Source organism: Oryza glaberrima, chromosome 1 (assembly GCF_000147395.1).
Source record: "Oryza glaberrima chromosome 1, OglaRS2, whole genome shotgun sequence".
NCBI classification, from domain to species: Eukaryota; Viridiplantae; Streptophyta; class Magnoliopsida; order Poales; family Poaceae; genus Oryza; species Oryza glaberrima.
In genome coordinates this window covers 3,843,776-3,863,592 of record NC_068326.1, presented here as the reverse complement: position 1 = coordinate 3,863,592, position 19,817 = coordinate 3,843,776, and the positions used below count along the sequence as shown (strand labels likewise).

At 42.3% G+C, this 19,817-nt stretch overlaps 4 protein-coding genes across 5 annotated transcripts; 3 read left to right on the top strand and 1 right to left on the bottom strand.

Moving 5' to 3' along the window:
* Positions 1–173: 173 nt before the first annotated feature.
* Positions 174–3,811, top strand: LOC127766174 (TSL-kinase interacting protein 1-like). Of its 2 annotated transcripts, none has more exons than XM_052291254.1 (8): positions 174–327; positions 1,278–1,445; positions 1,750–1,955; positions 2,053–2,291; positions 2,391–2,586; positions 2,667–3,050; positions 3,141–3,233; positions 3,329–3,811. In XM_052291254.1, the coding sequence occupies exons 2-8, from the start codon at positions 1,334–1,336 to the stop codon at positions 3,500–3,502; spliced, it is 1,404 nt and encodes a 467-aa protein (XP_052147214.1). In that variant the 5' UTR covers positions 174–327; positions 1,278–1,333; the 3' UTR covers positions 3,503–3,811. The 2 variants fall into 2 exon arrangements, with proteins under 2 accessions (XP_052147214.1, XP_052147207.1); XM_052291247.1 differs by having other exon boundaries at positions 174–471.
* Positions 3,812–7,699: 3,888 nt separating this feature from the next.
* LOC127760125 (uncharacterized) lies at positions 7,700–8,533 on the top strand. Its single transcript, XM_052284339.1, has one exon. The coding sequence runs from the start codon at positions 7,749–7,751 to the stop codon at positions 8,262–8,264; it is 516 nt and encodes a 171-aa protein (XP_052140299.1). The 5' UTR covers positions 7,700–7,748; the 3' UTR covers positions 8,265–8,533.
* Positions 8,534–10,620: 2,087 nt separating this feature from the next.
* LOC127760123 (aquaporin SIP1-1) lies at positions 10,621–12,758 on the top strand. The gene is made up of 3 exons (XM_052284338.1): positions 10,621–11,053; positions 11,136–11,408; positions 12,329–12,758. Exons 1-3 carry the CDS (start codon positions 10,742–10,744, stop codon positions 12,482–12,484), a joined length of 741 nt encoding a protein of 246 aa, XP_052140298.1. The 5' UTR covers positions 10,621–10,741; the 3' UTR covers positions 12,485–12,758.
* Positions 12,759–16,487: 3,729 nt separating this feature from the next.
* Positions 16,488–19,463, bottom strand: LOC127760209 (uncharacterized). Its single transcript, XM_052284429.1, has 2 exons — positions 18,028–19,463; positions 16,488–16,820 (listed from the first exon to the last, which is right to left on the bottom strand). The coding sequence occupies exons 1-2, from the start codon at positions 19,324–19,326 to the stop codon at positions 16,752–16,754; spliced, it is 1,368 nt and encodes a 455-aa protein (XP_052140389.1). The 5' UTR covers positions 19,327–19,463; the 3' UTR covers positions 16,488–16,751.
* Positions 19,464–19,817: the final 354 nt, after the last annotated feature.

Sequence of the window (19,817 nt, the reverse complement as noted above, 5' to 3'; positions counted from 1 at the left end):
GTGGACCGGGTGCAGGTGGGCCGGCCCAAACTGTTTGGGCCTAGGAATGGAGGCCCAAACTACATGGGCCACCAAATGGTGGCCCATTTAGAGTCGTAGCCCAACACGTCTGTCATACTGTACGGGTATAAATACAGGCGTACCATTTCGGAGGGGAGGCGGCAAGTGAACAAACCAGAGTTCAAAAATTTCCCAAAAAAAAAAAAAAGAAAAATCCGTCTCTTCCGCCTCCGACGATTCGCTGCTCGCCGGCCTCCGCCGCGGGCGCCGCGAAGCCTTCCGGTGAACTCCGGCGACGGGCGGGTGTGGGGATTCGCGGCCTTGAGGGTTCGTGCTCGCCTCCGACTCCTCGCTCGCTCTCTCTCTCTCTCCGCGGTTGCGGAGGTCGGGGGTCTTGCCGGCGGTGGGTGGGCTAGGGTTTCGCCGCCTCGGGTTCTCCGGGGTCCAGGAGATCTAGGGTTGTGAGATCAGGTACGCCTCTTACGGATGAATTCTTGCTACAGCGAGGTGACTGGTGGGTACGCGCGGCGTGATTTCGTGGTTGAATGAAATGTTGGGCTGCGGGAGAATTCGGGGATTAGGTTTAGGGGAGCGACCCGAGAAACTCAAAACTCGAATGCCAGTTTCTGAAAGGAACGTGAACGAATGAATGCTTCCGCTGGAAGTCTGCCTTTAGCACATTCGGTTCATCCCATTGAATTCCTGTGCATAAGAGTGATTTTGTTATAGTTATAATTCACAATTAGGGATCAGAACAATTATGCCCTAGAAACTTCAGAACTTAATCTTTCTAATGTTTGCTAGAATTTATGCTAGAATTCATAGATATAATTCTTTCATTAAAATCCATAGCTCGTTTTCATCATAAGAGATAGATCAGTGGGCTTTCCCATTGTGTGTAGGAACTTTGGTGCTGGTCCATTATACTAATGCTTGAATGATATGATATGTATCTGACTTTTTTATAATTGGATAAAAGGATTTATTTCTGTTGTTTGATTTTTATTTTTATGTACTAGTTGTCTGATTAGCACTATCGCTGCAAACTAAGGAATAATCTCAGAGCCGTAGCAGCTAGGTGGTAACTCTTCCCCTTGGTTAAAAAAAAAAAGATTTAGCTCTTCCATTACCAAAAAAGTTGTCTGTCTTGTGATTTTGGGCAGACTGCTAAAAAGGTCCTGTCCTCCTGAGGTGATGCTATAACCGTGCTCTTTGCAGACAATTAATGGAACTATGGAGGTGTGGGGCAAACTAATGTTGGTTTTACAATTTTGCAGGAGTAGGATTACAAAATTGCACACCAGATAGTTTTGCTGCTGAATATCAGAAAACCATGAAACCTCTTCAGCAGCGCTGTAAACCAACTGATACAGGAACGGCGGCAAAACTTGGTTGCAGTACGATGCAAAGCCTGAAACCTGGAAAATATATCAATAAATCATCAGGTAATGTGTTGGAATCTTGTTCCCAATTTCCTTTACTGTATGGTGTACCTGCTGCACTTATCAAACAAAATTAAAATTTGAAGTAGAAAATAAATGTCTGTTGCTACAATTGAATCAAGACAGTTCCATGATGTCGTTAGGTGCCCATCCATATGCCATTGTTTTTTTCGGGAATACGCAAGGAGCGCATTTTTTCCATTAAGAGAAATAAAAGTTATTTATGGAGTAAAGTACATATGCCATTGTGTAAAGTACATCTACGAGTAAAACTGGTCTCAAACTCAACATGTGCTTTACTTTTCAGGCAATGCTAGCACAAAATACAGAAGAGCTGGTGCCTCATCGCCTCAATTGTATACTGAAAAACAAAGTGCACCAAAGGATGGTAGCTTTATGGAAGCACTGTTCCATGATTCTAAGAATGTGTCTGCTCGACCACCCCGCCATTCTGGAAAGATCGCACTTCAACTGTTCCCAATAGATGAGGAGTTTCAGAAGTCCCTGCAGCAGGTGATTACTTTAGCTTTTGCAAGATTTCTATGTGTGATTATTGTATACGACCTCGTTCAGATTCCATAATGTGTGGCTTGCTCTGTATAATTAACAGAAAAACCACAATCCTTACCTGGAATTGACTGTGGCTCCTCGAAAGAAAATATCCTCAGTTCTGCAGCATCTCAACACAAAATGGGGCAATTCTCAGTGTGCAAGAGGTGAACTCATGCTCTTCCCTGACGGTACTAGGCTTGATAACATAAATGGCAGTGAGAGATGGACTCGTAGTGATTCTTGCACAGCAGCTGATGTGCATGTTGCTGTTGGCAGCCCTTCGACATTTCGCTTAAGGTTCGCTTTCTTCTCCAGACCTGGTTTACTTTACTTTTGTTTGCATCCATGCATATTGAGCACAAAACTTATGGCTGAATATCACATCTTTTTTCTTAGATATGGTTGGTTTCCACCCAATTTTGGGGAACAAAACAGTGGAGTATCTTTAGGATTAGTGCACTCTGCAGGCAATATAATCGACAACGAGCCTTTAGATCCTGTTGTCAGGGAACAGAAACAGATGACTGCTTTGAGTGAATTCCCGAGTAACTTTGCTGCACCGTCCACTGAGGCCAACACAGTAAAGACTATGGTAAGTTCAAACGTTATAGTTTTCTTTCAATATCATCAATTATATTTTGACTTGACCTAACACTGATTACATGTTTTCAGAAACAGGATAATCAAAGCAAAGAGACACCACTTTCATGGATTGACTGCATATCTAATATAAGTTTTGGAGCACTATTAGCTGAAGCTGCGCCTTCTCAAGACAGCAAGCAGTTACTTCCACAAAACAACTCAAGTCTCCAACAGATACCTCTTACCGCTGATTCATTTGATGCTTCTATTGCTTCCCTGATTGCTCGGCAACAAGCAAGTAGCCAGCCGAAGGTGTCAACTCCATCCCTTTGGGATGCAGAAGAAACGTGCCATGCATTTCCTTCCCAGAATCGAATTTCACGCAGGACGCCTGGTACAACTCCTAGCAGTTGTGGTGCAAGTACCTTGTCTGTCCTAGGCACAATTCTGGAATCTGGTACAGACGGTGAGAAGGTACCTCTATTAGCCACCATTCACTTGCTCTTCTAATACTTTTTTCTTGCCAAGGACACTATGCATTTGCTTATCGGCTTGTCTCTGCAGCAATGTTCTACTGAAGATAGAAGAGAGGAACCGAACCCTCAGGCATCACTCTTGGCCAATGATGACAATAATGTGAAGCCAGACATCCCAGTGGTACTCACCAGAGCCTCTAATAAACATTGATATGTTCTATTTGATTCTTAAAGAGCTGATCTGATTCTTATGTATCGTCATCTACTTGGTTTCAGTCTGAATCTACTGGGGAGCCAAGACTGGGAGCATCTTGTTTTCAGTCTGAATCGACTGGGGAGCCAGAAGTCGGAGCATCTTGTTCAAGACTTTTGAGTGGCACCGACAGTTTAAGTGTGAGCGATTTACTTGCAAACAGCTTGGATGCATTCCAGAAATTCTCTGTTTTCTGAAGCGTAGCTTTTATATGGAAGAACTGAAATTGCACATCTTGTAAAGATCAGGAACTAGGGTGAAACGTCGTATGTGTTTCCCAGTTCATTAGGAGATCTTTTTTTTTTTGAGGGGGCTTGCTGATCTGAAGCCTCTTGTGTAGTATTTTTCCTTAAATATTTAGCGAAAAGCACCACCTTTGTCATGTAAACCTCTGCTAATTGCAACTAACAATAGCCATATTCATCTAAAATAATCAATGATAATATTGATTGTTACTGTGTTTGCAATTTTCTGTATCGCATATTCGTATGACTAACAATAATCATGTAAACCTCTGGTAATTGCAACTAACACGCGTAATATAATTGGGTTGCCACCAATAGTAGCGATCTGCTGGACTTGTTTCACTTGGGTTCCTTACTTAGGTACTGATGGTTAAGAGTGTAAGTGGTTAACCAATAAATTCAATTATAGATTAAAACATATGGGTTTCGTGGTTTATTTTGATCTATACATGGGTGTCAACCGAGCCGCCGTTGGAAGAGCGAAATCCTCCTGCCCTGCTTCCCGACGGCATGAGTCGGGAGGGATCGCCGCGAGAGAAATCTACCAGCGCAGAGTTGCATTCTCCCTTTCCTCCTTTTTTTTTGGGTTGGGGGTTCTCATCTAATTCATTGCTGGATTCGATACTGCGGCTTCATCCTGATGTTAGTTTCGCCAGTGACGTACAAATCTTTACTCCCTCCGTCCCAAAAAGGCCAACTCAGATGAGAATGTGAGGTTTCTTTTTAAAACGTAGGAGTACTTCATACTTCAAGGATGATGTAAATCCCGCATCATTTCTGTTACTACTCCAGACACCCATGACAATTGACAGTAACGGAATTTAGTGTACAGTAACATAACATATGTTATTACTTTCTTGACCAGAACAACGGCGGTTGTGATACAAATTTTCAGAGCTTGAATGATGTGCACAACTCCTCCACGAGTAGACTTGACAAAGGTGCTCACATTTACAGCTAATTATTCTTTTAGTGATAGGCGATGTACCTGTCGAGATGCCCATGATCTCAAGATATGCTGGTTCAGTTTTTCGGAGGTGTTCAAAGGGATAGAATGTGCATGTGCGTGTTTATAGAGGTGAGTGTGCATGTACTGTGAGCACCTGCTTTTGTACTTTGTTTCTTAAAAAAAAAACATTGCATTGTGAATATTGGTGGATTAATATAATTTATCATTTCATTTTGTCAACTAAAACTTGATTGTTCTAGCTTCTAGGCTGGCTGTCCAATTTCTCCCCTCCAGCGAAGTTCTTTGGCTTGCAGCAGATATGGTGTGCCGTGCTGATTTGTACACTACTGCAAAGTCGCAATCTCAAATTAACGTCTTGATGTCATCAATATCAGAGCTTTTCTGGTTGGATATTAATGGATATTGTTGGGAGTTGCAGATTCTTTTCAAATTTTTTTAGAAACGAGAACTGAACAGAAAAATACTACAGTTTAGCAGTTTAGCAGTTTAGCCTGTCCTGTTTGATAAAAGGAATTCTTCTGACTAAGAAGTCTGAACAACCATGAACTTTCCTCTCCTTCTTGTTTTTTTTTTGGGTTCTTCTCTTGTGAATCCATGAGTTTATAGGATTCTTGAAATTTCAGGTCAAAGAAGTTTGAAAGGCTTTTGTGCAGATCCATGGACCTGGTTCGCTTTGTTTGACCATCTGATTCTTTCATTTATTGGATATGCATGCAGAGACAGAATCAATTTCAAAGAGAGTGATGCAATGTACGCAGCAACTTGCCTGGAGATCTGCATGCAACATGCTGATATCAATAGTCAAATTCGGTGTTCTGAACAACTATGGCTAATTAATACTGTTACTCTATCTTGTGCAGCTGCTGCCTGCTGGTGCCCTTCACATATTCACACATGGCCTGAATCTGATTCATCTCATCAAACTCCCCTGAAGATGATGGAATTGAATTGATCCAAATCAAGCAATATCACAAAATCAGTAAGCAAATCTTGACAGATTTACAGAGTTTCTGAACAGAATAATTTCACAAAAAAGTTACATTCTGTAATAATAAAAATGTTCATTTTATGCATAATTAGTACATGTATGGCTCCAGCTACATGAATAGCTCCGGCTAAACTGCCAAATGGTAGGGTTAACTGAAGGGGTTATAGTATGCCATTTGGCAAGAGAAAGATTAGCCAGAGAATTAAGAACTGCCGCCGCATATAAACAAACATATATATTAATGAATGAGGCTTTGGTTTTATGATCAACAGCACTTTTGGTAGGATTGGTGCTAGCCAGTAGCAATCATGATCAATGTCTTGATTCCAGAGTAATGGATCTCGATTAGCAATGATAAACATCAAGACAAACCGCCAATTGTGCCTAAGCATGCGCCAAAATGTGCTTTTTGTTGTTTAACAGAAAAGATTAAAGAATACTGGAATGATAGGAATGAGCACTCCTAATAAACTTATTTCAAGCAAACCTTACTAATTTGACCCATTGATCCATCTCGACACTCAAATTTAAGCATATGGCATCTTTACTCAATGCGAGATGAGGTCTCCTTTGGAATATATGAATATATGAATTTACATCGGCTCGATATTATTCGCACTATACAACTAAAGCCTAATATTTTTCTTGTGAAAATATGCGATAATGCATTTTTTTCACCTTTAACACTAAATTGAAAAGCTTTTTTTTGTTCCCACAGTTTTTTTAGATGGTTTTGATCCTACAGTTGATGGCACTTCCACATCGACTACGTAGGGTCTTCGACATTATGTCAACTTCCAACATATGGGCTGTGGTCCCAATTAAATCAACCCAAAAGTATTTCCTTTTTTTTTTTCTTCAAATCCTTCATAGTTTAATCTTGGATTCTGTTTGATTATAAATGTCTCCAAAACCTTCAACAATAGGTGATAAGTCTCTCTATAAAGTTTTTTAAAATTCTTCTGCTGGGGAATTTTCTTGTTTGGGGGGTAGAAATTTCTACAAAGCATCCAAGAGTAGGAAATCTGGTATATGAAGCAGATATTATAAAGATTGAAAGATTGAATTGCACATGTGAATTTGTTGCAACTTTAGAATTGGGCTCTCCACTTGTGAATTTGTGATTCACTTTACACGGCGACATGAGCCCATCACCTACCCTACTACTTCATGCGCTTACCTCTAGGAGCACTAAGGAATTTTCGATCCAGTAACACTGAAAAGAAGATATGATGTTTCATTATAGCAGAGCATAATCTTTTTTGACAATAATTTATCCTTGCAAAACATGACTTAAAGTCTCAAAAAGTGCAAAACTTGTTGAGCAATGGAGCATTTAAAATGTTGATGGGCATACTGAGAGTCAACGATTAGGTTGTTCTGTACAAGTTACAACTTAGGAGTATAGAACAGTATCTTCAAGAGCAGGAGCAGTACAGAAATGCTTCAGGTTCAATGGACTCGACTCTATATCATTTGCTTTGAAAAAAAAATTTGTATCATTTCGTGACTAGCAAAAGTAAACTAATGTTTATTAAAAATATGTTTATAACCTTTCAGCTGGTCTTCTTTCTTTGAATAGCTGAGGTTGTCCCGTCACTCGTTTCTTTTTTTATCCAGTAATTATTCAATATTAACAAAATCTTATGTGTCAGGATAAACACCGGAGTCCATGGGTGCACGAGTGCATGACTCTGTTCACCACGATTCAAATCTCGATGCCTCACGAATATTACGCATGGATCAAGATCCTCTGCAGCCAACTGCACCGTCCTGTCAATGTGGGCCCGATGGCCTCCGGGCCCACATGTCAGTACAAAGGCACGGTACAGTGACTACGGAGGATCTCAATCCTACTACGCATATATAGGTGAGTTTTCAACTATATTTTGATAAAATCATAGATGTAGATTTTAATGTGATCTGAGATGTGTAATAGTGTACGTGCGTCTGCCATGTAATCGAAAAGAAGAATATTTGTGAGGGAATATGAACCATTTCTAAGGTTAAAAGGGAAAATCTTTTGGTGTGAGAAAATACCCTCCAATTATGTACTTAACAAGGAGGGAAAAATATTAGTAGATAAAATAAATCCCCTTTGATTTGGTTAACAAAAATGTTTTTTTTTTCCCAACAAAGCAAAGGAAAAACCACCCTCCCCCCTACAAATACACGACCGCGACGCCACTCCTCCCTTCTTCTTCTCCCTCACATTCTCTCACACTCCGATCGCTCTCGCCATGGACGCCGTCGGCGGCGGCGGCTACAGCCCACGCTTCCAGCGCCAGGCCTCCTGCTCCTGCGCCCCCTCCATCTCCATGTCCCGCCGCTACGTCCGCGGCGGCTTCGACCTCGCGGGCGACTACGACGACGACGACGAGGAGGAGTACGGCTACCTCGGCGCCGGGGTGTTCGACGGTGTCCACCACGCCGACGGGAAGCCCGGCGCGGCGTCCCGCGGCGCGGGGGCTCCTGCGTCGGCGTCGGCGTCGTCGGGGCGCGGGTGCGGGACGAGGCTGAAGGGCCTGTGGCGGCGGATCCTGCGGGAGAACAAGAAGCGGATCCTGCTCTGCGCCACCGGCTGCGTTCCGGCGTCGTCGTCGGCGGCGGCGGCGGCGAGGGTGCCCTACGACGCCTACAGCTACGCGCAGAACTTCGACGACGGCGCGGCGTGGGTGGAGCCGGAGAACCTCTCGCGCTCCTTCTCCGCGCGCTTCGCCGTCCCGTCGAGGGTGCTGCAGCGGGTCGCCGTGTAGACGACGGCGGCGGCGGCGGCGATCGTCGGAGAGAAAACCGGTGGCTTTCTCGTTCTTGATTTTCTTTTTCTCTCAATTTCTCTCCTTTTCTTCTCCTCCTCCTCCTCCTCCTCCCAATTTTGGAGTCAAAAATTGTGAAAAATCATATCTGTCCCCATCTGTAAATGTCAACTCTTCCATGCATGATTCCCCGCAAAAAAAAAAAAAAAACTCTTCCATGCATGATCAGTAATTGCAGCAAAATTTATGAACATCTGCCAAATTTTGCACATACCAGCTATTAAAGCGTCTGTGTAGATATGTATGATCAGAGGCAAGCTTTAAATTTATTTGACAGCAGTAGACAGCATTTCCTAAATAATGTCAAAAATATATTTTTATAAACATGAGGATTAGTTTGCTAAGATCATCTTATTAGTTTGATGCACTAACATTTATTACCAGAAGATGGTTACTATCAGTTTTGCGTCTTCTTTAGTTTTTTTTTTTCAACGAGCTCGTCCAATTCAAAGTGAGCACATAATAATTTGCAATAAATAATGCAAGTTATTAGGTATAATAACCCAGCTTGGTCAAACATGTTTCTTGTAGATTAGGTGATGTGCCCTTGCATGTGAAGTTGATTGGACTACTCCCCTTTTCATTTTTCAATGTACCAAAATGCTTGCGAAATCGACCATATAAACTACTAGTATTTCATCAAGAGGCTGATAGTGAGGTATCCAATTTTTTTTTTAGAAATAACCTTTCACATGATCGAATACTCCATATTTCGTAAGGAGGCTGATAGTGAGATATATCTAACATTTTTTCCTGAAATAATTTTCACAGTGATCGAATACTGACAGTAGAAGCGATCCGAGCCATTGATTTGGCATGAAAAGAAACACATACTTTTCATTGGTCGAACTCTTGTTTAATTTCCCAGAAATCAGGTTGTAAATTAGTAAAAGAAGATAACAAATCTGATAAAAACAAATTTCGCAGAAATCGTTGACAAAAATGATACTATCAACTTGCGTATGAAAGATGAGGCTGGCATCACACTATAATTGCTGCCCAACCGATTGTTTGAAAGAGAAAGGTCCCAAAAAAATATATTCTTGGGGAAGCCATCTTGGTGTGCCCAAAATCAAATGCCTGTCATCTTAAAGAAAAGGCAAAGGAAGGAATCTTCAGCCTTCTGATCTTTTGCGGTTCTTTTCGTATGCTCATCATCTTGGTATGTTGGTACCATTAATTCTTCTTTTTTTTCTTCTTGAAGAGTTATAAATTGGTATTTTGTTTTTGTTTCTTTGCAAGTTGGTCGATCATGCGTTGAGCATAATAATTGATGAGAAAATAGCCATATATACAATCCCCAAAAATTCACCTATTCAGACTGTTGTGATCATGCTTGGTGATGTCAATAATCACATCGATCACTTGCCTATTTTTCAGCCAAAACCTATCACAATTGGCCACTAGACCAGTCGTGTGCTACAATTTGCTATGGTACTATTTGGTTAGGAACTTGGTATGGTAGGGAGTTGTTGTATTGTGAGCCAAAAAGGTGTGTATTGCAGCTCTCAACCATACACCCTCCTCCGTCTTAGAAAAAAAAATATGCTCGAAGTTGTTTTTTCCTAGGACGGCTCTCCGGTCTATAATACTTGACACTTAGAATCAATGGTTGTTGTCCAACATCAAATATTACTGATCGGAGGAAGTAATAGCTAATGATTTTGAACATGGTGAGTGAAGTTATGAATCCACAACTCTGCCATCACCTCAATTGGTAGTTCGGTGCTTATCTAAAGATCGCTTTTTCTTGGTTTCATAATGACCACTACTCCATGTATTCATTGAGCCCACTATGTATCTCCATTGAGCCGAAAATGTTTGATATAGGCTTGAGCCCACTCTCACTAACTCACAAGCACAATCCTAACACATTCTCATAAGCACTTTTCACTCTGTCCAAAAAATACTCAACATAGGTTAATGAATCTGGGCAAAGAGTTGTCCAGATTTATTGTACTAGAAGGGATTAAATCCCCTTTTAGATTAAGTTTTTCTTTTGACGGAGAGAGCACACAAGAGCTCGAGCCTACACTGTTCGGCTCGATCTAGCCGAGGAAATGTCAATACTATTTTAAAAAAACCAACGTTTTACCTCGTATATGAGTTCACATTTTACGACTGATGATTGACTTATTATGCTATAATAATATGCTGAATGAATGAATTTATTTTTTCTCTTCTACTTCCAAGAAAATCCGTTGCCAAGCACCTTCTTTTTCCTAGTTTTCGATAATAAAATGATAAGCACAAAAATATTCGAGTAGTTTTTATTTTATTTTTTTAGCTGAAAAAAGGGGTAGGTGGTTAGGAGCGTAGCTATATCGATAGAAAGGCGCCGCGCGTGCTCCTCCTCCTCCTCCGATTCCAATCCAATCCAATCCGATTCAGAAGTAGAGCGAGCGGCGGCTGCGGCGATGGCGGTGGCGGCGGTGCGGGCGGCGGCGGCGGACGCGGCGGTGACGTTCCTGTGGGTGCTGTGCGTGTCGACGCTGGGGGCGTCGACGGCGGCGGTGACGTCGTACCTCCGCATCCACGAGGGGATCCACTACGCGCTCCTCGTCACCGTCTCCCTCCTCTCCGTGCTCCTCTTCGCCTTCAACCTCCTCTGCGACGCCCTCGGCGGCGCCAGCTTCAACCCCACCGCCCTCGCCGCCTTCCACGCCGCCGGCCTCTCCTCCCCCCGCCACTCCTCCCTCTTCCCCCTCGCCCTCCGCTTCCCCGCCCAGGTATAAACTACTCAATCTCCTCCCAATCCCCCTCGCTTTCTTCTCCTTCGATTGCTGATGAGAATTTGGTTTGGCTTGGCAGGCCGCGGGTGCGGTGGGTGGGGCGATGGCGATCTCGGAGCTGATGCCGGAGCAGTACAAGCACATGCTCGGGGGGCCATCGCTCAAGGTGGATCTCCACACGGGTGCCGCCGCCGAGCTGGTGCTCACCTTCGTCATCACCTTGGCCGTGCTCTGGATCATCGTCAAGGGGCCCCGTAATCCCATCGTCAAGACCTGGATGCTCTCCATCTCCACCGTTTGCCTCGTCCTCACCGGCGCTGCCTACACTGGCCCATCCATGAACCCTGCCAATGTGAGATTTCGATTCTTCCTTTAGGTTTTTTTCTAGTTACTGATCTTGGTATACTATTATTATCAAAATATATCAACATCAATTGCTCTCACTTGCACGACGCTACTATTATGCAATTGGTTTTTCAAGACAACATGGAGCTAAGGATTAATTCGGCATGATGCTTACTACTATGCAATTGGTTTTTCAAGACAACATGGAGCTAGGATTAATTCAGGAGCACCCGCGATAGTTTGGTAGCTTGTTGATGAATTAATAGGAAACGGAGTCCCAAGTCATTTGTGCCAAAAACCTGAGTGATAAAAATGTTGATCGTGCATTATCTATCCCCTTTTATGGTGCTTATCAAACATGCCGTCAGGCTAAGCTCTTTTTATTTATGTTTTTTTTGCTCTTGTTTTAAATTACTAAGCAACAGGTCAAATGAAGCAACTAAATAGATGTAATTTTCAAAAAGTTCCACTCTTTACTTAAATCTCCTTCATCAGGAAGGAGTCAGTATTATTATTGGACGTCCACAGTTTTGGTTGGAGTGTACACAATAGGCATAAAACCGTTGCCAGTGATCTCATTAATTAAAAACCTTGCGTGTTTATGGGGAAAAACTATGGAAAAATAGTGCCTGATTATACTTATATTCTGCAGAGGGTAACTCAGTTAATTTCTATTTGGTCACTCCTGTCCACTTCAATTAGGTAATTTAGTGGAAATTCCTTGTATACCTCTGAAATCGAGATCTTTGCAGAGTTGAGAATGCATCGCAAATTGTTCCTGTAATTTGAATTCATGCTACTGTATTCCATTTATACATCCAGTAGGATCTGATGTTAAGTTGCCGCTCTTCTCATTTGCCCTTTTTGGCTACTGTTCCTTGTTTTCTGGTAACTAATCTTGGTTAAATATTATCTACAATTCCACAGGCGTTTGGCTGGGCATATGTGAACAATCGCCACAACACATGGGAGCAATTCTACGTCTACTGGATATGCCCTTTTGTTGGCGCTGTTCTTGCTGCCTGGGTCTTCAGGGCCGTGTTCCCACCACCGGCACCTAAACCTAAGGCCAAGAAAGCATGAGGAAATCAAGCACAAACTTCAACTCAGGAGTTGGTACAGATATTGGGTTTGAAGAACCCAACATTATTTATTAGCTAGAATGGTACAAGGAATAATCCTTTCCACCATATTTAATTCAAAGTAATTTAGGTAATTAGCTTCGGAACACCGACAAACCCAAGAGCATGCACATTAATTTGATTGGACGACCTCAATGTAATTTCAATCATTCATTGGTCTTGTTTGCTCTTGAACTGGTGGATGGTATGAATGGATATTATAAATTTATCAGTAATTAGTTTGTGTGTTCTTGTATTCTCTACAGTTCAAGGTATCAGTACTTGCTCAATCTCTCTCACTAGCACTGAGCTTGGTTTCCTTTTCGAAGAATAACTGGAGATTATTCTTGATGATATTTACCTAGAGACACCAAGTGTCAGTGCTATGCTTGTCTTCTAGAATACCTAGAATCCGAATGGAGAATGATTATGTGTTGCTAAGAAAATTTGTCTATGTAATTTACAGATTATCATAATGCCCATATGTGTATTTTGTAAATCTTTTCAACACGGACGGACACTTGGCCAGTGCACTCTTCAAATTTTCAGACCAGCTGCAGCCTACGAGTGTAATAACCATAATGAGATTTTAAAAAATCGATTGATTATGTTAGCCTGTAAGTAGGTAAGTACTACTCCATTATTGAAATAAACATGTATGATGCATGTTCACAACCACTTCTATTAGAAGCTAAACAAAAGACTTGCATACTTGCTGGGAAGCTAGATTGAAGCACCATGTCACTAGCTTTGCCATGATCCATGATAGTACATTAGTACTGCACTACTGCCAGTTGACTGGAATGCATGTGGCACCAGTGATTAGAAAGAAACAAGTAGGAAATGCAGTGCATCTCTGTCACTAGGAAGGCATTGATTTGAGCTTTGAGGAGGATAATGTGCATGATTAGTTTAGTGGCTGGTCACTGGTCTGTCAGGCTGTCACATGGGGGCCACTTTCTGTTATTAGACTTTTGATTGTTTTGCATCAGAGTTGTGGTGGTGCCACCCATGATACCCTTTGGATCCAAGTATCCATGTCATTTCCAACTATCTGCTACTTTTTTCTATGTATATTCTTTTCTTCATCAACTAACTAATGCACCATAATGATCAGTTGCTAGCTTGATCTAGCAAGTAGAGGCACGGATTGAAATACAAAGCATATTTAACAAATTTCATTTTCTTTTCTGGAAGTTATATGTAAGAGTTTCGTGAAAAAAAAAGTGGAAAGATTCGTGCGGTTTTTAAAATCTGCAAATTATGTTTTCATCCACGATGCTAGCTTGTCTTGGGTAAAGATACCATACCATATCATATATTCAATTTATGTTCCAAAAAGCTCCAATCCGGTCATTCTGTATGAAGGCCCTAATTTAATGGAGGTTTGAGAATCTTGGCGTTTGGCCGGCTAATCCTGACGAAGTGTCGTCAAACCAGCGAGGAGGATGCAATTTGGATTAGCATTTAAGTAATGTTTCTGAAGGCGTGCTGCTGGAAGTGTGTGCTCACAGGTTGTGATCTAGCTTCTCTCATGTGATCATGTGAGAAGGCTGTAATCAATGGATCTCTGAATCATCATCATCATCATCTCCTGCTGCTAATGCTGCTTTGGATACCTTAAACTTGCTGGCTTTGCTTACTCGTGGGCAAGCAGGCAAGTGGCCTCTCTCTGCACGTTAACTCTCAATCATTTGGCAGCGGCATGTAGACTTGATTTGATCAGTTATAATCTAGTCTTCAGAGATGAGCACTTTTTTGTTGAACGAATCAGCAATCTCCTGAACAACTACACACATAACAAATAAGTTCTTTGACTGATGAGCTGAACCACACTTGCATGTACTCTGTTCTTTGTTTGTTTGTTTTTTTTTTTAAAAAAATAAAAGTTATCTATTGATTTTTAGCATACTCTTTTTTTAGAGGATTTTTAGCATACTCATGTGACAGCTGAACTCGAATTATTCTTCAACCCTTTTACCACCACTTAAAGTTTCTGCTAATTTAGATGCAAACGAGTTACACTCACAACGCACACACACTCACCCCTATAAATGCACGCACGTAAACCCTACCCCTATAAGCATCTTTGAAGACTGGGCCGGCAAATCTTGGAGATTGACGAAGTCGTGGCGCCCATCTTCGAAGACTAGGTTGGCAAATCCTGGAGATTGACGAATTTGTGGCGCCTCGCTGCCGACGGGTGACGAAGTCATAGCGCCTCGCTGTCGACGGGTACATCGCCTACCACTGAAAGTACAAAGCCGTTAAATTCTGGAAAATTCGCTCCCATAGGGAGTTGAACTTAGGACCTAAGATGCTACTTAGACTCTTGTAACCACTAGGCTACTGGCCCTTTCGCGCTGTAGATTCCAGTTCTGATTATGCATTGTTCAGAGATCAAGTGCAGATAACCCAATCACTACCTTTCTGAATGATATCTAATCCAAATAGTGAAAGCTAAATCTGTTATGTCTGAACAGTTCTGAAAAGCTGGACCAGTCGAAGAGCTTCATTGATAGCCATAGATACAGCTCTGATCTGAGAGCATTTAGCCAGCTTAAGCTTGATCATTTGCTTCTCCGGGACCAAATTGATTGACAGGCTGAATTAGTCCCGGTCCCAAGCATGGCAGATGCATTTGTCCGTGGCATCTGAATCTCCTGGAGCCGACATGGAGGTTGCCTTTGTAGCAGAGATCATCTCAGTCACCAGCTAGATGATTTGTCGTGGATTATTATTGGCTTCACGTTTCAAAATAATATGATTTCTCAAAAGTTTTTTTTTTCTGTTGTATTGTTTATTTCTTTAGATCACTGGGTCACTGGATAAGATATTTAATTTTGTTTGGTAAGATAAGATATTTAGCTGTTTACCACTCCTACATGTGGCAATTAACTATTTGTCACTTGGATCTACATATCTTATACGTATAAAGGTCCACGCGTTATTGAGATATAAGTGATAAATAATTAAACTCCAGTGGCAAACAGTTAAATGCCCAAGATAAGATGCTACTACTATGCAATTGGTTTTTCAAGACAACATGGAGCTAGGATTAATTCAGGAGCACCCGCGATAGTTTGGTAGCTTGTTGATGAGTAGGAAACGGAGTCCCAAGTCATTTGGGCTGAAAACCTGAGCAATAAAAATGTTGATCATGCATTACCTATCCCCTTTTACATGTTCATCTATTTATGGTGCTTTACCAAACATGCTGCCAGGCTAAGCTCTTTTTATTTATGTTTTATTTGCCCTTGTTTCAAAGTACTAAGCAACAGGTCAAATGAAGCAACTAAATAGGTGTAATTTTCATAAAGTTCCACTATTTCCTTAAATCTCCTTCATCAGGAAGGAGCCAGTATTATTATTGGACGTCCACAGTTTTGGTTGGAGTGTACACGATAAGCATAAAACCCTTGCCAGTGATCTCATTATTTCAAAACCTAGCTTGTTGTTTATGGGGAAAAACTATGGAAAAACAGTGCCTGGTTATACTTATATTCTGCAGAGGGTAACTCAGTTAATTTCTATTTGGTCACTCCTGTCCACTTCAATTAGGTAATTTAGTGGAAATTCCTTGTATACCTCTGAAATCGACATCTTTGCAGAGTTTAGAATGCATCGCAAACTGTTCCTGTAATTTGAATTCATGCTACTGTATTCCATTTATACATTCAGTAAGATCTGATGTAAGTTGCGGCTCTTCTCATTTGCCCCTTTTGGCTACTGTTCCTTGTTTTCTGGTAACTAATCTTGGTTAAATATTATCTACATTTCCATAGGCTTTTGGCTGGGCATATGTGAACAATCGCCACAACACATGGGAGCAATTCTACGTCTACTGGATATGCCCTTTTGTTGGTGCTGTTCTTGCTGCCTGGGTCTTCAGGGCCGTGTTCCCACCACCGGCCCCTAAACCTAAGGCCAAGAAAGCATGATGAAATCAAGCACAAACTTCAACTCAGGAGTTGGTACAGATGTTGGATTTGAAGAGCCCAACACTATTAGTAGTATGACATAAATCCACGATGATTACACATACATACTGGTTACCATTCAGTTTAACTGCTAGGCTTAGTCATTAAAATAAGGTCTGGTAGTGACAAAATAAGCTCTGATGGTTAACCTAAACACATTTGACCTTACATCTCACAGTCACAGGATGTAAGCAAAAAAAAGCGATATGTTATGTGCATGATAAATAGCAGAAATATACTACATATCATTCAGTAGTACTCCATCTGCTTGCGCTTCCCCTTGGCGCTTGCTCCTACCTTGCCTGCTTCTTCAGCTCTCTACCAAAACAAAAATAAAGATGACTGTCAAAACAGTATGGTTTAAATCTGATCCCGTTGTTGTATATGCCCCAAATTAAGCTTGAATAATAAACTTTGAACATTTAAAAAGAGGGAAAGTGTGCACTCAGCAGTACTTCAAGGCATGTAGCTAATGAGGTTAGTGGCCATGGCATCAATGTAGTTAAAGGTAAATGTACAAAGGTTGCTACTGTTGCCAGCATCAGTTTAAGATTCACGTTGCACTTCAGCATGCTGCATCTTTTAGAATCAACTTAGGCTTGTACCAATAATGTATTCGGTAATTGTTTTCAAGAACTCCCTATATTCATTCATTAGGCAATATAATTCACTCAGGTTTATATTGGAGAAAAAGACTCTCAAACTAATACCCAAGCTTAGGCTCTGCATAAATTTGTGCCTCTTCGAATAAACTTAGCTCATACCAATTCTTAATTTGAAAATTACTACTATCAAAGTTCAACATGAGCCAGGTAATTTTCAGTGGTTAAGACAAGAGAAGGAAGTTTGTATTGGATAAGTGAAACCAACTATGAAAAAATTCTACACTAAAGAGAACACAACATCATCCATGTGTCAACAAATCATTTGGAAATTGATTTCAAAACCTCTACAATCATTAATTAAGTAATTAATTAGACAATTCACTCAGGTTTGTATTGAAGAAGTGAAACTTAACAAGCATTCCGCAAACTGGATATCTTAAGCTTGTCCCATATAGGAATAGTACATTGAAAGCATCATAGCGTATGGCTATAAAGTAAGAAAAAATCGATTAAAATAAGTATTGTGGCAAAACAGTAAGCCATAAATGCAAATGTGAGAATTAATAAGGGTATTGTACTTTTTGTCGACATAACAACAAAATGCTATGGAAGTTCAACATGAGCCTTGTACTGCTCATTGGTTCCTGATGTGAAGACCGGAAGAGGGAAGCTGGCACACATATGACACACTAAACTGTGTTCAATACCTCAACATAAATGGCTGGCCAAATTAAGATGTCAATATTTTTTAATTAGTTGTGCAAGTGAAACTAACTTGATGTGACAAATATAAGCGTCCACATATCACTTACGTCTAAAACAAACAAGTATAGAACAGTAAAACAGTTAGGATATGAAGCTAGAAGTACACTGGGTGGCGCTGAGGGTAGGTAGCATGCAGTAGCAAGTAAACTAAGTACCTGGTGGTCCTGTAGGTATGCAGTGAAGTCAGTGGCAATGAGATTGGGTATAAGCCACTGCAATTCACCATGTTGAGATATCTTTGTGGAGGACAGGACCTTGTTTCGCCGAATGTCGAAGCGGATCATATAATTGGCAATGGGCACCAGGTCATCATCGACAACGACGATCCCAAATTCATCAACTTGTGCAGGTACCTGCTCGATGACATTCAGAATGGTATACATTACCCCATCTTGGGTCAGGCTGAGGACAGGGGAAACTGGTACAACACATGGCAACCCCATTTGCTTGAAGCTCTCACTTGCCCACATCTCTTCCACAGATAAGGACCTGCTATCCTCCTTCCACTCCTTGAAATCAGGGGACAGAACCCATGTCTTGAGCATCACCTCATTGGGGGGGCAATGAATATCTTCCAAGCCAACCAAGGCGACAAACTTGACGGCGCCAGAGACGCAGGCCATGGAACGCCGGGCTAGTGGCATCATCTGATGGCGGAGCCTGTGATGGACATCGATGCAATACCCAGTGGGCAACGGAATGAACCCCAACTTGGGGCCATCCGGTGCCAAGATGCGGTCGCAGAACAAGATGCCCTGTAGGAGATCAACCCAGCAGATGCGGCCGCTGTCCAGGGAGAAGGCGAGGTCGATCTGGAACAAGTGTTTTGGACCACATAGATGTGCAGGGAGAGGGAGGCGGGGAATGGAGGACTTGACCCACTCGCCGCCGCTCTTCTTCATGGTCAGCGATGACCATGCGAAGATGGTGGCTTCGGGGAGGCCCAGGCCGGAGTTGGTGACGATATCGGCGAGGATGTAATCATCGGCAGAGCGGGAGTCGTCGACGAGGACGGCGGTGCGGCCGAGGTGTAGCAAGGTGGGGAAGCGAGGTGAGTCGGGCAGCGGGGGGATGGCGGTGAGGGCGTTGGTGGGGGCGTCGTAGAGGAGGTAGCATCCCCCGAGGTCATCGGAGCAGCCTGGTCGGTAGAAGCCGGCGTAGATGACGACGATGCCCTTGTGGGTGCTGGCGATGTCGCCGTCGCGGATGGATCCCAGCTGCTGCGCGTGCGCGGGCGTCGGCGACATCATCCGCAGGGAGCTCACTTGCGGAGGATCGGCGAGGAAGGGATGGGGTTCCATCGCCTCCATCGCCTCTCGCCGACTCAGCAGCCGCGCTCTGCTCCATCCGATGACTATGCCTGCGGCATCTTTCCATGTGCCGTCGGGTAACTCGCGTCCTCCGAAAAACACTACTCTCTCCAGCAACACATAGGGAGGCCTAGGGTTTGCCATGGTTGCTGCTGCTAGCTAGGGTTTGGTCCAACAAGAAGAAGATTGGGGGAATTCCAGATCTGGACTGGTGGGAGAACGGGGAAAACCCTCTCTCGGTCTCGGCCAAGAGACACAGACGGACGGACGGAGATCTGACTGAGTCGGAGACGCGGATCGCGCCGTCGCTGGGGCTGGACGGTTAGATGTGCTACTCCTCTGCTCCCAACAAAAGACACGCAAAAAGGTCTTCCTTCGTGGACCAGGTGCAGCGTGAACCGACCTCCTCCTTATTTTTCTTCTCTAGTTCAACAATTTATTTATTTATTATTATTATTAATCATTAACTAAAAATGCATGTTCAGGTAAAGGCTATTTTAATCAATTATTGTTAGATTTTTTTAATCTAAAAAGTATATGGGATTTTTATTTTGATACTATTGATATATAATTTTGGACTCTTATTGGGATGATGGTCATATTTAGAAAAAATTATGGCTTGCCATCTTTGGGAT

What these genes read in the sequence shown, in the direction of transcription:
- LOC127766174 (XM_052291254.1), top strand. Translation starts at nt 1,334, where the DNA reads ATGAAACCTCTTCAGCAGCGCTGTAAACCAACTGATACAGGAACGGCG. An exon ending in TTCAGAAGTCCCTGCAGCAG is followed by an intron (nt 1,956 to 2,052) that starts GTGATTACTTTA and finishes TATAATTAACAG; the next exon opens with AAAAACCACAATCCTTACCT. An exon ending in CTGGTACAGACGGTGAGAAG is followed by an intron (nt 3,051 to 3,140) that starts GTACCTCTATTA and finishes TTGTCTCTGCAG; the next exon opens with CAATGTTCTACTGAAGATAG.
- LOC127760125 (XM_052284339.1), top strand. Translation starts at nt 7,749, where the DNA reads ATGGACGCCGTCGGCGGCGGCGGCTACAGCCCACGCTTCCAGCGCCAG.
- LOC127760209 (XM_052284429.1), bottom strand. Translation starts at nt 19,326, where the DNA reads ATGGCAAACCCTAGGCCTCCCTATGTGTTGCTGGAGAGAGTAGTGTTT. An exon ending in CATACCTACAGGACCACCAG is followed by an intron (nt 16,821 to 18,027) that starts GTACTTAGTTTA and finishes TTGTTTTGGTAG; the next exon opens with AGAGCTGAAGAAGCAGGCAA.
- LOC127760123 (XM_052284338.1), top strand. Translation starts at nt 10,742, where the DNA reads ATGGCGGTGGCGGCGGTGCGGGCGGCGGCGGCGGACGCGGCGGTGACG. An exon ending in CCCTCCGCTTCCCCGCCCAG is followed by an intron (nt 11,054 to 11,135) that starts GTATAAACTACT and finishes TTGGCTTGGCAG; the next exon opens with GCCGCGGGTGCGGTGGGTGG. An exon ending in CATCCATGAACCCTGCCAAT is followed by an intron (nt 11,409 to 12,328) that starts GTGAGATTTCGA and finishes ACAATTCCACAG; the next exon opens with GCGTTTGGCTGGGCATATGT.